General features: G+C 43.3%; 2 protein-coding genes across 4 annotated transcripts in view; one reads left to right on the top strand and one right to left on the bottom strand.

The window, feature by feature from the left end:
• Window positions 1-7,490, bottom strand: part of Gnl3l (G protein nucleolar 3 like) — a 30,997-nt gene extending 23,507 nt beyond the window's left edge. The window contains exons 1-2 of one of the 3 annotated variants that reach the window (XM_027432149.2): window positions 7,362-7,490; window positions 5,325-5,395 (exon numbers count right to left, since the gene is read on the bottom strand). In XM_027432149.2, coding sequence (XP_027287950.1) covers window positions 5,325-5,343 — 19 coding nt within the window. In that variant the 5' untranslated portion in view covers window positions 5,344-5,395; window positions 7,362-7,490. Of the gene's footprint in view, window positions 1-189; window positions 392-5,324; window positions 5,396-7,361 lie in introns of those variants that run through there. The other 2 variants (XM_027432150.2, XM_027432151.2) reach the window with 2 other exon arrangements.
• Window positions 7,460-12,036, top strand: part of Fgd1 (FYVE, RhoGEF and PH domain containing 1) — an 80,700-nt gene continuing 76,123 nt past the window's right edge. The window contains exons 1-3 of the mRNA XM_027432148.2: window positions 7,460-7,579; window positions 7,722-7,891; window positions 9,258-9,388. The gene's annotated coding sequence lies outside the window, so the exon portion shown is untranslated. The remainder of the gene's footprint in view (window positions 7,580-7,721; window positions 7,892-9,257; window positions 9,389-12,036) is intronic.

The following is a 12,036-nucleotide window of genomic DNA, read 5'->3' as shown; positions in this document are numbered from 1 at the left end:
ATGTACAGGAGATTTCCCTCAGACTCACCATTGTCAGAGTAGAACCATATGCCCCCTCTTGTTAAAAAAGGAAAAAAATGCAATAAAATCCCCACTGCTCTTCTAGAGTCCCTATCATTCTGCTGTGTTTGTCACTGAAGAGTCCCTTTTCCTCATTTATTGAAATGCACGGCTCCCACCTTTGCTTACCAAACAAGTTCAGTCACCATCCACTTGGAGGTCAGCAGGTAGCCCTTCCAATACCCTGTATTTCCCACTTCCTTGAGATCCTCACCTCTAAGGAGCTCCACTCCATATTAGCCACTCAACCATCCATTCAGTCGACTACACTGAAGGGGGCACCACCTACAGTGTCCTGGACTTCTGAAAGTAGTCTCAGACACCACTCCCATCTTCAAGTTTATGTGTCCAGTCTCCCAGATACACAAACCCTTTACTCATTCCTTATTCATCCAGCCACATCCTGTCCAGCTCCTTTCCCCTCCATTGCACCACCAGGAAACCTTCACTAGTGCTTATTAATCAACTGGCCAGTAAGCAGGCTGCTTCCAGACTATAAACCTCTGCCACCAATACTCACAATTACAAGCTTTTGGATTTGGGACTTTTGTGAGTTTTTGAGATAGGGTCTCACATTTTATCCCAGGCTGTCCTTGAACTCACAGCAATACTCCTGTTTCAGCATCCCAAGGGGTGGGATTACAGATATTAATCTCCACATCCAGCAAATAGTTAACTTTTTATTTTGCATGTAACTGTGGGTGTAATACATGTATGTTTGCATGTACAGGACACATGTAGGTATGGAGGAACACGTGGCTGTGCAGGCCCAAAATTCACAACACATGACTTCTTCAATTGCTCTCACAGGATCTCTCAATTGAACCCAGAGCTCACTGATTTGGCTAGCTTTTCTTAACCAGCTTGCCCCTGGGGACAGCTATCTCTGCCTCCAGAGTAACAAGCTATCTCTGCCTCCAGGGGTAACAAGAGGCTGCCATGCCTGCCCAGCTTTTATGTGGGTCCTGGGGATTTGAACTCTAGTCCTTATGCTTACAGGGAAGGCACTTTATCCAATAAGCCATGTCCTCAGACTAAATTTTTTTTGAGAAACATCTTGATATGCACCTCAGGTTGACCTAAAACTTGCAGAAATCCTGCTTTTATCTCCAGCATGCTGGGATTAGAAGTGAGAATCACCATGCCTGGTCACTGTAAACTTTAAATTATAAAACACAACCCCCTTTAAGTAACCATTCAAAACTGTTCAACTAAAATTATATGGTGGTAGAGCTCAGTTATAGAAAACTTACCTAGTAATACAAGGTCTTAGGTTTTGCTACCCAGCACCACAGAAAATGTACCTAAATATTCTGTAAGACTCATCCAGCAGGGTGTGGTGGCTCATGCCTGTAATCTCAGCCCTTGGGAAGAAGAGGTAGGAGAACTGCTCCAAGTTCCAGGCTATTTACATTGTGAGTTGGGGCTGCCTGGGCTATAGAGTGAAACCCTACCTCTATACAAACACTGAGAATGAAAAAATGAAGCTGGGCAGTGGTGGCACATGCCTTAAATCTCAGCAGCCAGGGCAACACAGAGAAAACCTGTCTCAAAAAAATGAGAGAGGAGAGGGACAAGTCCTGAGGGCTGAAAGAACAGCAATTCGTCCACACGGTCTGTTTTAGTTAAGAAAAACCCAACAGAGACTGGAGAGATGACTCAGCAATTAACATCACTGACTGCTCTTCTGGTTCAAGCCCAGCACCCACACAGCAGCTCACAACTGTCTGTAACTTGAGTTCCAGCAGATCCAATACATGCAGACAAAACACTAATGCACATAAAATAAAAATAAATAATTTTTTAAAAAAGAAAAACCTACCATTCAGAAATCAGGCAATGCTAAATTCCAAGGATCAATAGAGTCTGAATGCTGGCAGAGTGTTTTGAAACAAGATCTTGATATACAATCTAAGCTGGCTGGAATCACTATGTACTTAAGATTGGCCTTGAACTTGCAACAATTCTAATTCTGTCTCCTGAGTGCTAGGAGTATAAGTATGTATGACCATGACCAATAAGACCAGGAAAATATACATTTGGTTTTTTTGAGACAAGGCTTCTCTGTGTAGCCCAGGCTGTCCTGGAACTATACACCAGGCTGGCCTAGAACTCAGAGATCTGCCTCTGATGAGATAGAAGGTATGTGCCATTATACCTAGTTGAAATTTTTTGTTTGTTTGTTTTGATTTGATTTTTCGAGACAGGGTTTCTCTGTGTAGCCTTGGCTGTCCTGTAACTCACAAAGATACGTATGCCTCTGCCTCCTGAGTGCTGGCATCAAAGGCGTGTGCTGTTTTTATTTCTTCTTTTTTTTTTTTTTGGTTGTTCGAGACAGGGTTTCTCTGTGGCTTTGGAGCCTGGCCTGGCACTCTGCTCTGTAGACCAGGCTGGCCTCGAACTCAGAGATCCGCCTGCCTCTGCCTCCCGAGTGTTGGGATTAAAGGCATGTGCCACCAACGCCAAGCCCTAGTTGAAAATTTTAACCCAATACTTTTTTATAATTTATTTACCTTTATTTTATGTGCACTGGTGTGAAGGTATCAGATCCCCTGGAACTGGAGTTATAGACAGTTGTGAGCTGCCATGTGGGTACTGGGAATTGAACCCAGGTCCTCTGAAAGAGCAGCCAGTACTCTTAATGGCTGAGTCATCTCTCCAGCCCTTTAGTGCAATACTTATAACACAGTTGGCTCTGCATATCTATGAGTGATACATCCATAGTCTCAATTAAAGGTGAAACAATTACTGCATCTAGGGGCCAGCAGGATGGCTCAGTGGGTAAAGGATCTTGCCACTAAGCTTGATGATTTGAGTTCGATCCCTGGGGCCCACACGGTGGAAGGAACTTACCCCTGAAAGTTGTCCTCTGACCTTCCCACATGTACCATGGCATGCACATGCACAAAAAGACATAAATAAATTAATGTAATTTTTTTTAAACAACTGTATCTGTACTTGGTATTATTTGTCATCATTTCCTAAACATTTCCTAAACAAGTCTAACAACCATTTACATATGATTTATACTCTATCATATTATAACAAGTAACCTAGAAATGTTTTAAAATACAGGGGAAGATATGTGTAGACTAGATGCAAATGCTATGCTGTTTTACAGAGGGACTTGAACATTTGCTGGTTTTTTGTTATCTGATAGAGACCTTGAAAATAGTCTATGGAAACTGAAAAATGGTTGTACTTACAGAAATTGCTTACAAAGCACCACACACTGTTCTAACCATTTCATCTCTTTAAATTCATTAATTCTTCCTTATTCCAGATACTCAGGAGACTAAGATGAGAGGATGCCTTGTACCCAGCATTTGAGACCAGTCTGAGAACTATCCTAGGCAGTGGTGCCCATGCCTTTAATCCCAGCACTCAGGAGGCAGAGGCAGGTGGATCTCTGTGAGTTTGACGTCAGCCTGGTCCAGAGAGTGAGTTCCAGGTCAGCCAGGGCTATTACACAGAGAAACCCTGTCTTTAAAAAAAATCCTATCCTGATACCAGCAAGATAGTTCAGTGGATAAAAGGATGCTTGTCATCAAGCCTGACAATCTACATTCAATCCCCTTGGCTCACATAGCAGAGGGAGAGAACTGAATCTGCGTTATCTCTGACCTCCACACATGTGCTATGCCACACTAGTGCACATATACATACATACATACATACATACATACATACATACATACATACATACATACATACATCTGGGCAGTGGTGGTGGCGGCAGCGGCGGTGGTGGTGGTGGTGGTACACACCTTTAGTCCCAGCACTCGGGAGGCAGAGACAGGAGGATCTCTGTGAGTTCGAGACCAGCCTAGTCTACAAGAGCTAACTCCAGGACAGCCTCAAAAGCCACAGAGAAACCCTGTCTTGAAAAAGAACAGAAAAACAATACATACACACATACACACACATGCACAAGTGAATAGTTTTTAATCCTATCCTGAGCATGGTTTCATAAGCCTGTAACCCTAGGACTAAGAAAATGGAAACAGAAAAATTAGAAATTCAAGTTTGCTGGGTGGTGGCAGAGCACACCTTCAATCCCAGCAGGTGGATCTCTGAATTCAAGGCCAGCCTAGTCTATAAAGTGAGTTCCAGGACAGCCTGGGATGTTATACAGAGAAACCCTGTCTCAAAAAAAAAAAAAAAGAAGTTCAAGGTCATCCTCAACTATATAGTGAGTTTGAGGCCAGCTTGGTCTACATGAGGCATTCACTCAAAAAGCAATTCCTCTTGACAGGTGTGGTGCCTCCTGACACTTGTAATGTCAGCAATTTAGGGATGGAGTCAGGCAGAAAGATGACAAATTCAAAGCCAGCATAGGCTACCTAGAAAGACCTTAGGTCAAAATAAACAAAATCTTCAAAACAATATAATAGGTTGACATTATAATTAATGACCTGTGTTATAAAAAAGAAAAGTACAGTTAAGTGACTTGGCCAAGGCTACAAAGGTAATAAAAAAAAAAGATGAAATTGACAATGTGGCTCCAACATACAACCAGTACAACTTATGGTATCAACTGAAAGACAGGTTATAAAGACAGATGCTGGGGCCTAATATGCAGCATCATATAATATTTACTGCTGTTTACCTCAGATTCAGTCACTTAACATTGCTAAGCCTCCATTTTCTCACCTATAAAATGAGAATAGGGAGAAAGGAAGTACTACCTTACAAGAAATTATGAGAATACGAGAGGTACCGTATGTAAAGGACTCAGACTGAGACAGCAGGGACATACTGAGTAATTTTTAAGTTGTGAGCTGAGCATAGCAACACATCCCTACAACTCCAACACTTGAGAGGCTGACGTAGGATGATAAGGGAGTATAAAGCCACAATGGACTACTTAAAAAGCTTGAGGCTAGTCTCAAAGAAAAACCACATGTGGTACAACATGCCTGTAATTCAAGCACGTGGGAAGTACAGGCAGGAGGATCAAGAGTTCAAGACAAGCCAGGCGTTGGTGGCGCACGCCTTTAATCCCAGCACTCGGGAGGCAGAGCCAGGCGGATCTCTGTGAGTTCAAGGCCAGTCTGGTCTCCAGAGTGAGTGCCAGGATAGGCTCCAAAGCCACACAGAGAAACCCTGCCTCGAAAAACCAAAAAAAAAAAAAAGAAAAAAAAAGAGTTCAAGACCAGCCTCAGTTAGACAGCAAGTTCAAGGCCAACCTCAAAATAGCAAAACAGCAAAGTTGTGAAATACTGAATGTACAGGATTGGGAGAGGGCAGCAGAGGCAACTCACTGTGTCTAAGCTTCATCATGATGATCAGACAAGCTTGAAAAGAGAGGTGTTCAAATCTGCCCACTTTCTTCCTGTTGGAATAAAGGCAGTAACTTAAAGACAGACCTAGGGAACACAAATCCTTTTAAGCCCTTTAAAGGCAAAATAAAATGTCACAGAACATGATCAGGAAGCCCTACCAATTGGGAAATTAGGAGGATGTGCTATAATGGACCTAGGGCCTATAGGGATGAGTACACGAAAGGAAAGGAGTATTGTGTCACTCAAAGAGAGAAGCAGATCAGAGCCTCTTTTCCTGAATGGAGTCCATGCCTCCAATACATTGAATGGGATACTTATAGTGCTAGTGCTAAACCCCTCCACACTGGGAAGAGCAGATGACTTGTTTTTTTCTTGAAGTGGAGGAACAGTATGTTTTCAAAGGGGGCTTCTGTGTGTCATTTATCCTTAGAAATCCCAGGAATATGTGGCTGGGGTCTACATTCTGGCAATAGAAAGGATTAGTCATTTGTCCCTCTATTCTTGGGTCACTGACTGAAGAAAACAACACAGTGGCTGTGTGTGTCTCTGCTACATGAGAGACCACTAGTCCAGGCACTTCTTAACTGTTGGAAAAGGTAGAGCCTAGGTCTCTTTACTTATCTGTCAATGAGGAGCAAGTCTACTATGCTTATTTCCTGTAGCTTTGAAGGAGTCGGGTCCACACACCTTTGCCTGATGGAGGCTATTCTGAATCCTTCCATAGGTAGTGGACTGGAATGGTGTGTGTAGATTTCATGTGGGTGAAAGTCAGCAGTATATATTAGTATTGAAGTGAGTAGGGCCTCTGGTTCTCTATATGGCTAAGAAATGGGAAGTCATAAGGCCATGCAATTATAAACTCAATGAATTTGCTCCTGCCTTGGGTAGTGTGCATCTATCATTTTACCCTAGGTGAGAAGAATCTACGTTCCTATACTTTAGATAAGGAGAGAGTTCAAATGGTAGGATAATCAGTGCTATCACTAGCTGTCGAGGCTAAATGGGGGGAGTGATCTGCATGTCTACTGATCAAATGCCTCTTTCTTGGTCAATTTGGTGATTATAAGTCATTTGGAGGGTAGAGCCTGTGTCTACCTCAAAAGGGGGTAGAATAAATCTGAATCTCTCACCCTGAGGTCCCCTTGAGAGACACAACATCCTCTCAATGGACTAAAGTCTGTTCCCATGTACTGTGAGCCAGTTTGGGGTGGGCCCTTACAAAGTCAGTAAAACAGCCATTCTTCTTGGGTTAAGTAAGTATGGGGTCTAATTTTCCATAGCAAGGAGTCTTGGGGGGGGGAAATAAATCTGTGCGGTTGCCCATAGGTATAAGTCTCTAGCCATTTTGATATTCAGGCTGATTAGTTTACTCTGCAGGAGAAGGGTGGACACGGGAAAGGCAAGTCTCTACATCAGGAGCTCTCTTCCTCTAGTTATTACACGTTTCTGAGATCCTTTATACCAGTATTGAAGTGGACAAGGTGATGCCTCGATGAAGATCTGTGTCTTAATAAGCCAGAAGTCTGTACTGTTTAGCCTTATATTGGAAATTATTTTCTTATAGGGCAGGGATGATGTCATTCCCACCATTTGTTGGGTTGACACCTGTCTACAATTAGGCAATGCAAATATAAACGTAATAGATCTGCTCCTACATGGAAGGGGGCATCTGTCTATAGGAGAGTAATGGCAGTAATGCGAAATGACGCCAAATATCCTGAAAGGCGGAAGGCAACCGACATCTTGTCTCACACATAAGGTCTGTGCCTCTCTACATGTCCAGGGTGCATCTTTGTAGCCTCTCTGGGGCCGCCAGAATGCAGTTCAGCACATCTCCACACGTGGAGCTATCTGGATCCCTCTTCCGGGCCCTAGTTCTACCCCAGAAGCGAGCCAGCTGTTCACCTCTCTATTCCAGGATGATGAGCATCTCTGGTTTCACCTTCAATAAACGATCCCCACTGCACTGCTGGCTAGGTGAGAGCTCACCACGAAAAAAAGAGAGTAGTCTCTTACCTACACTTCCGGCAAGGACCGCCAAGAGCTGCTAGGAGCACAACGAAGCCGGACAGACAAGGACCACGCAGCTAGGCTCCGCCCGGACTTCCGGATCCAGCCCAGATAGTTGTTCCGCCTGCTTTGCGTAATGCGCGGGGGCGGAGTTTCGAGGTAACAGCTGCTCCGCACAGTCCCGCCCCGGCTCCCACGATGGCCCCGCCTCCTGGCGCCCGCGGGTAAAGAAATAGCGAAAAGGGGGCGATGGTGAGGGCGGGGTGTGGGGGCGGTGTGTGTGCGTGTGTATGTGTGTGTACGTGTACTCGTGTGGCTACAAAAGCTGTTTGTAAAACGAACTCTTTTGTGCGGCCTCCTGTCTAGGATTACGATACATGTTCGCCAGTCTTAGTCACCAAAGTAATCACTGGCGGCATTAGAAGAGGGTAGGGGGCAATCGTTTGTCCTGGAAGATGGCGATGGCGACAAGCCGGGTGCGAGAAAATGGCTGCCGGGATCACGTGTCTTGTTTGGCTGAGTATTTTCCACCTGAAGTGAGTTAGCTGTTCTCAGCAGCCTTCCAATCTCACAGGACCCTGAAGCATAGCAAGGATCGCCCCCCCTCCCCCCGCCCCGGAGCAGGAAACGAAACTGTTGGGATTTTCATTAACCGGTTTACCCTCTCTTCTCCCTCATGTGTGATTTCTGTGTCTGCAGAAAATAAACATATCTATAAAGCGAGGGTAGGTAAGGATGTCTTTTAAAAGCGTTTCAATTGACTCCTAACTTGACTGGGCAGTGAGGTGTCCCTCAGAAAAAGTTAATTTAAATCTTTCCTGATCATTTAATTGCAGCCCTTTCTCCCTCCTCACACCTAAACCTTAGGGGTGGGGTTACGGTACTTAAGGAAAACACCCTGAAGGAGTGTTTCTTCACTTTCAACCCATCCCTGCAGAAAATAACCCCCTTTGCCCTCCTCCTTATAGGATTCACTGCTATCTTCTACCCTAGACACCAGATTCCTCTGGTTCCCCAAAGTAGTCACACCATTTGCAGGTTCTATTCTCTGAAGCCTGACTTCTGTCACTTAGATGAAGTTTCAATGCAATTGTTTTTATGACACGTTCCCTGACACCCAGTTTATTAAGAATCACAACAGTCCTTGCCTTTACCTATCTGGGATTTATCACAATACTACACTAGAGTAATTTTTATTAAAGTTTTTTATAGATTTGTGTGTTGAGTTTTTTGCCTTTATGTATGTATGTGCACCACATACATATCTGACGCCTGAGGAGATCAGAAAGCATTTGATCCCGTGAAGCTGGAATTACATATGGTTCTGAGCCACCATATGAATGTTTGCAATCGAACCCAGGTCCCTCAGAAAGAGCAAGAAGCGCTCCTAACCACTGAGCCATCTCTCCAGTCCCTATACTATAGTTCTTAATGTGATTTCATCATCACAGGAAAGAGGACTCCTCAGACCAGGGACAATTTGTCTTTGAACTCTCAAGGAGATCCAGTACAACACTAGCTTCAAGCAAATTCATTACATGAAATTAAGACCTGAACCACAAATCAATGGGGATTGGACAATTTAGTAGACAGCATTGGAAAAACTGGATCAGAACAAAGAGAAAAATAAATGCCAGGTATGTTAGTGCATACCTGTAATCCCAAAGACTGCAGAGTCTAAGGCAGGAGGACCAGGAATTCAAGATAAGCATGCTTTTCACAGCCAGAATGTCTTCAAACAGAAATTCTTGGTTTTGAGACAGAGTATCTAGTAGTCCAGGATGGCCTCGGAAACTGTGTAGCAAGGAAGACCTTGAACTCCTGATCCTTTTCCATGCACTTCTGAAGTAATAAGATTATAAACATGTACCACCACACTAAATTTAAATTTGTGCCTTGCAGTGCAACCCAATGCCTTTTGCATGCTAGGCAAGCACTCTGCCATCTGAACTGCATCATCACTTCAATCAAGTATCTTGAATGTCCCTAGGAAGAATGTGAAAGTACAAAGAATGTGCAGAGTACAGATGAAAGTAAGTTTATGATACCACAAAACCTGTACAGTAATACATGCTTCTCGGGCACATGAAAAACACAGAAATGTAAGGATAAAATTTGCAAAAAAAATCTCATTTTTTTTCCATTAGTAGTTCTCAAAATGTGGTACTTGAACTACCAGAGGACATGATCATTTAGGAACTTGTTGGAAATGCAAATTTGTGAGTCAAACCTAATTTTCTTAACTAAAATTCTGGCCATGGAGCCCTATAATTAATATTTTAATAAGCCAGCCCAATGACTCTGATGCTGGGCAAAATTAGAAAGCTATTTGTCTGGGCTGGTTGTTTTATTTTTTCTGGGGGGTTTGGTTGCTTGGTTTGGGGTTTCTGTCAACTTGACATAAGTTGAGGAAATGCCTCCACAAGATTGGCCTGTGTGTGAGGAGGTATTTCTTATTAGTGATTGGTGTGGGAGAGCCCAGCCCATTGTGAGTGGTGCCACCCCTGGACAGGTGATGCAGGGGTTGCTGAGGTGGGGATAATAAGAAAGCAGGCTGACCAAGCAAGCCATGGTGAACAAACCAGTAAGCAGCACTTGCTCCTCCATGGTCTATGCTGCAGCATCTGCTTCCAGGTTCCTGCCCTATCTGAGTTCCTGCCCTGACTTCCCTCAGTAATGGAATGTTACCTGAAAGTGTAACTGGAAATAAACCCTTTCAGTTTCCAAATTAGTTTTGGTTATGGTGTTTTATCAAAATAGAAACCCTAACTAGCCAGGCAGTGATGGCCCATGCCTTTAATCCCAGAAGTCGGGAGGCAGAGGCAGGTGGATCTCTGTGAGTTTGAGGCCAGTCTGGTCTATAGAGTGAGTTCCAGGACAACCAAGGCTACATAGAGAAACCCTGTCTTGAAACCTCATCTCCAAAAAACCCTAATAAGCTACTATTGGTATAAATTTAACTATTATTAATATTTTGTTGTATATCTTTGTCTCTAAAAATTATAAATAAAAATATGAATTATTTATTACAGGCCAAGCCATTGAAAATGTATAGCAAACCCACATATTTGCTATCCAGTTGAGAAGACAAAATATAAGAGAAAAAAATTAAACCTCCTGTGCATTTCTAGAAAAAACCAACATCCTGTATTTGTTCTCTCCTGATTTTTTAAAACGGTCTCACCATGTCTTGGTTAGGGCTACTATTACTGTGATGAAACACCATGACTAAAAGCAAGTTAGGGGAGGAAAGGGTTTATTTGGCTTACACTTCCATATCACGGTGTATCACTACTAATGTCAGGACAGGAACTCAAACAGGACAGGATACTGGAAGCAGGAGCTGTTGCAGAGGCCAGGGAGGGGTGCTGCTTACTGGCTTGCTCTCCATGGCTTGCTCAACTTGCTTTCTTATAGAACCCAGGACCACAGCTCAGGGATGGCATCACCCACAATGGACTGGGCCCTCCCCCATCAATCATTAATTAAGAAAATGACCTACAGCCTGATTTTATTTTATTTTATTTTATTGGTTTTTCAAGACAGTGTTTCTCTGTGTAGTTTTGATACCTGTCCTGGAACTTGCTATGTAGACCAGGCTGGCCTTGAACTTACAGAGATCTGCCTGCGTCTGCTTCCTGAGTGCTGGGGTTAAAGGTGTGCACCACCACTGCCCAGCCCTACAGTCTGATCTTAGGGAGGCTTTTTCTTTTCTTTTTGTTTTTTGTTTTAGGTTTTGTTTTTGGCATTTGTTTTTTTTGAGACAGGGTTTAGTAGTCCTTGCTCTCCTGGAATTCTCTCTGTAGACCAGGTTGACCTAGAACTCAGAGATCAGTCTGCCTCCGCCTCTCAAGTACTAGGGTTAAAGAGTGTTAGGTTAAAGACATGTGCCACCACACCCGGATTGAGGCATTCTCTTAACTGAGGTTCCCTCCTCTTAGATAGATGACTTCAGCTTATGTTAAGTTGACATAAACTAGCCACCACATACTATGTTGCCCAGGCTGGCCTCTTGCTTTGATCACTCTTGACTCAGCCTTTTGAGTGCTGGGATTGCAGGTAGATGATATTATGCCTGGCTGGTGGCTCTCCTTTAAAGATATTGCTTCTATATCTGTGTGTGTGTGTGTGTGTGTGTGTGTGTGTGTGTGTGTGTGTGTGTGTGTGTGTGCGCATATATATAACATGTTATAATGTTTTCTAGATTTTTACAATATACACTGAGGCACAAAGATTGCCATGAGTTTAAGAATAGCTTTTAGTTTGTTCCAGACCAGCCTGTGCTACAGTAAGACCTTGTTTCCAAACCAGTTCTCATATTTCATATATTCTTTTACAACTTGTACTTTTTAATTTTATTATTTTGATTGTTTTGGTTTTTCAAGACAGGGTTTATCTATGTAACAACCCTGGCTGTCCCATAACTCACTTTGTAAACCAGACTAGCCTCGAACTCACAGAGATCCACCTGCCTCCACCTCCTGAGTACTGGGATCAAAGGTATGCACCACCAGTACCCAGGTTACTTTAATGTTTTTAATTGAAATACAATTATATCACATTCCCCCTTCCTTTCCTCCCTCCAGCCCCTCTCAGCTACCTTGCCTCAAAACTGTTCCATTTTCCCCCACTTTCAAGTTGAGAGCCTCTTTTTCTTTGATAATTACTGTTGTATGTATGT

The sequence above is a fragment of the Cricetulus griseus genome, chromosome X (assembly GCF_003668045.3).
Source record: "Cricetulus griseus strain 17A/GY chromosome X, alternate assembly CriGri-PICRH-1.0, whole genome shotgun sequence".
Taxonomy (NCBI): Eukaryota; Metazoa; Chordata; class Mammalia; order Rodentia; family Cricetidae; genus Cricetulus; species Cricetulus griseus.
Note: the sequence above shows the minus strand (reverse complement) of the source record. Positions and strands in the feature narration are given on the sequence as shown.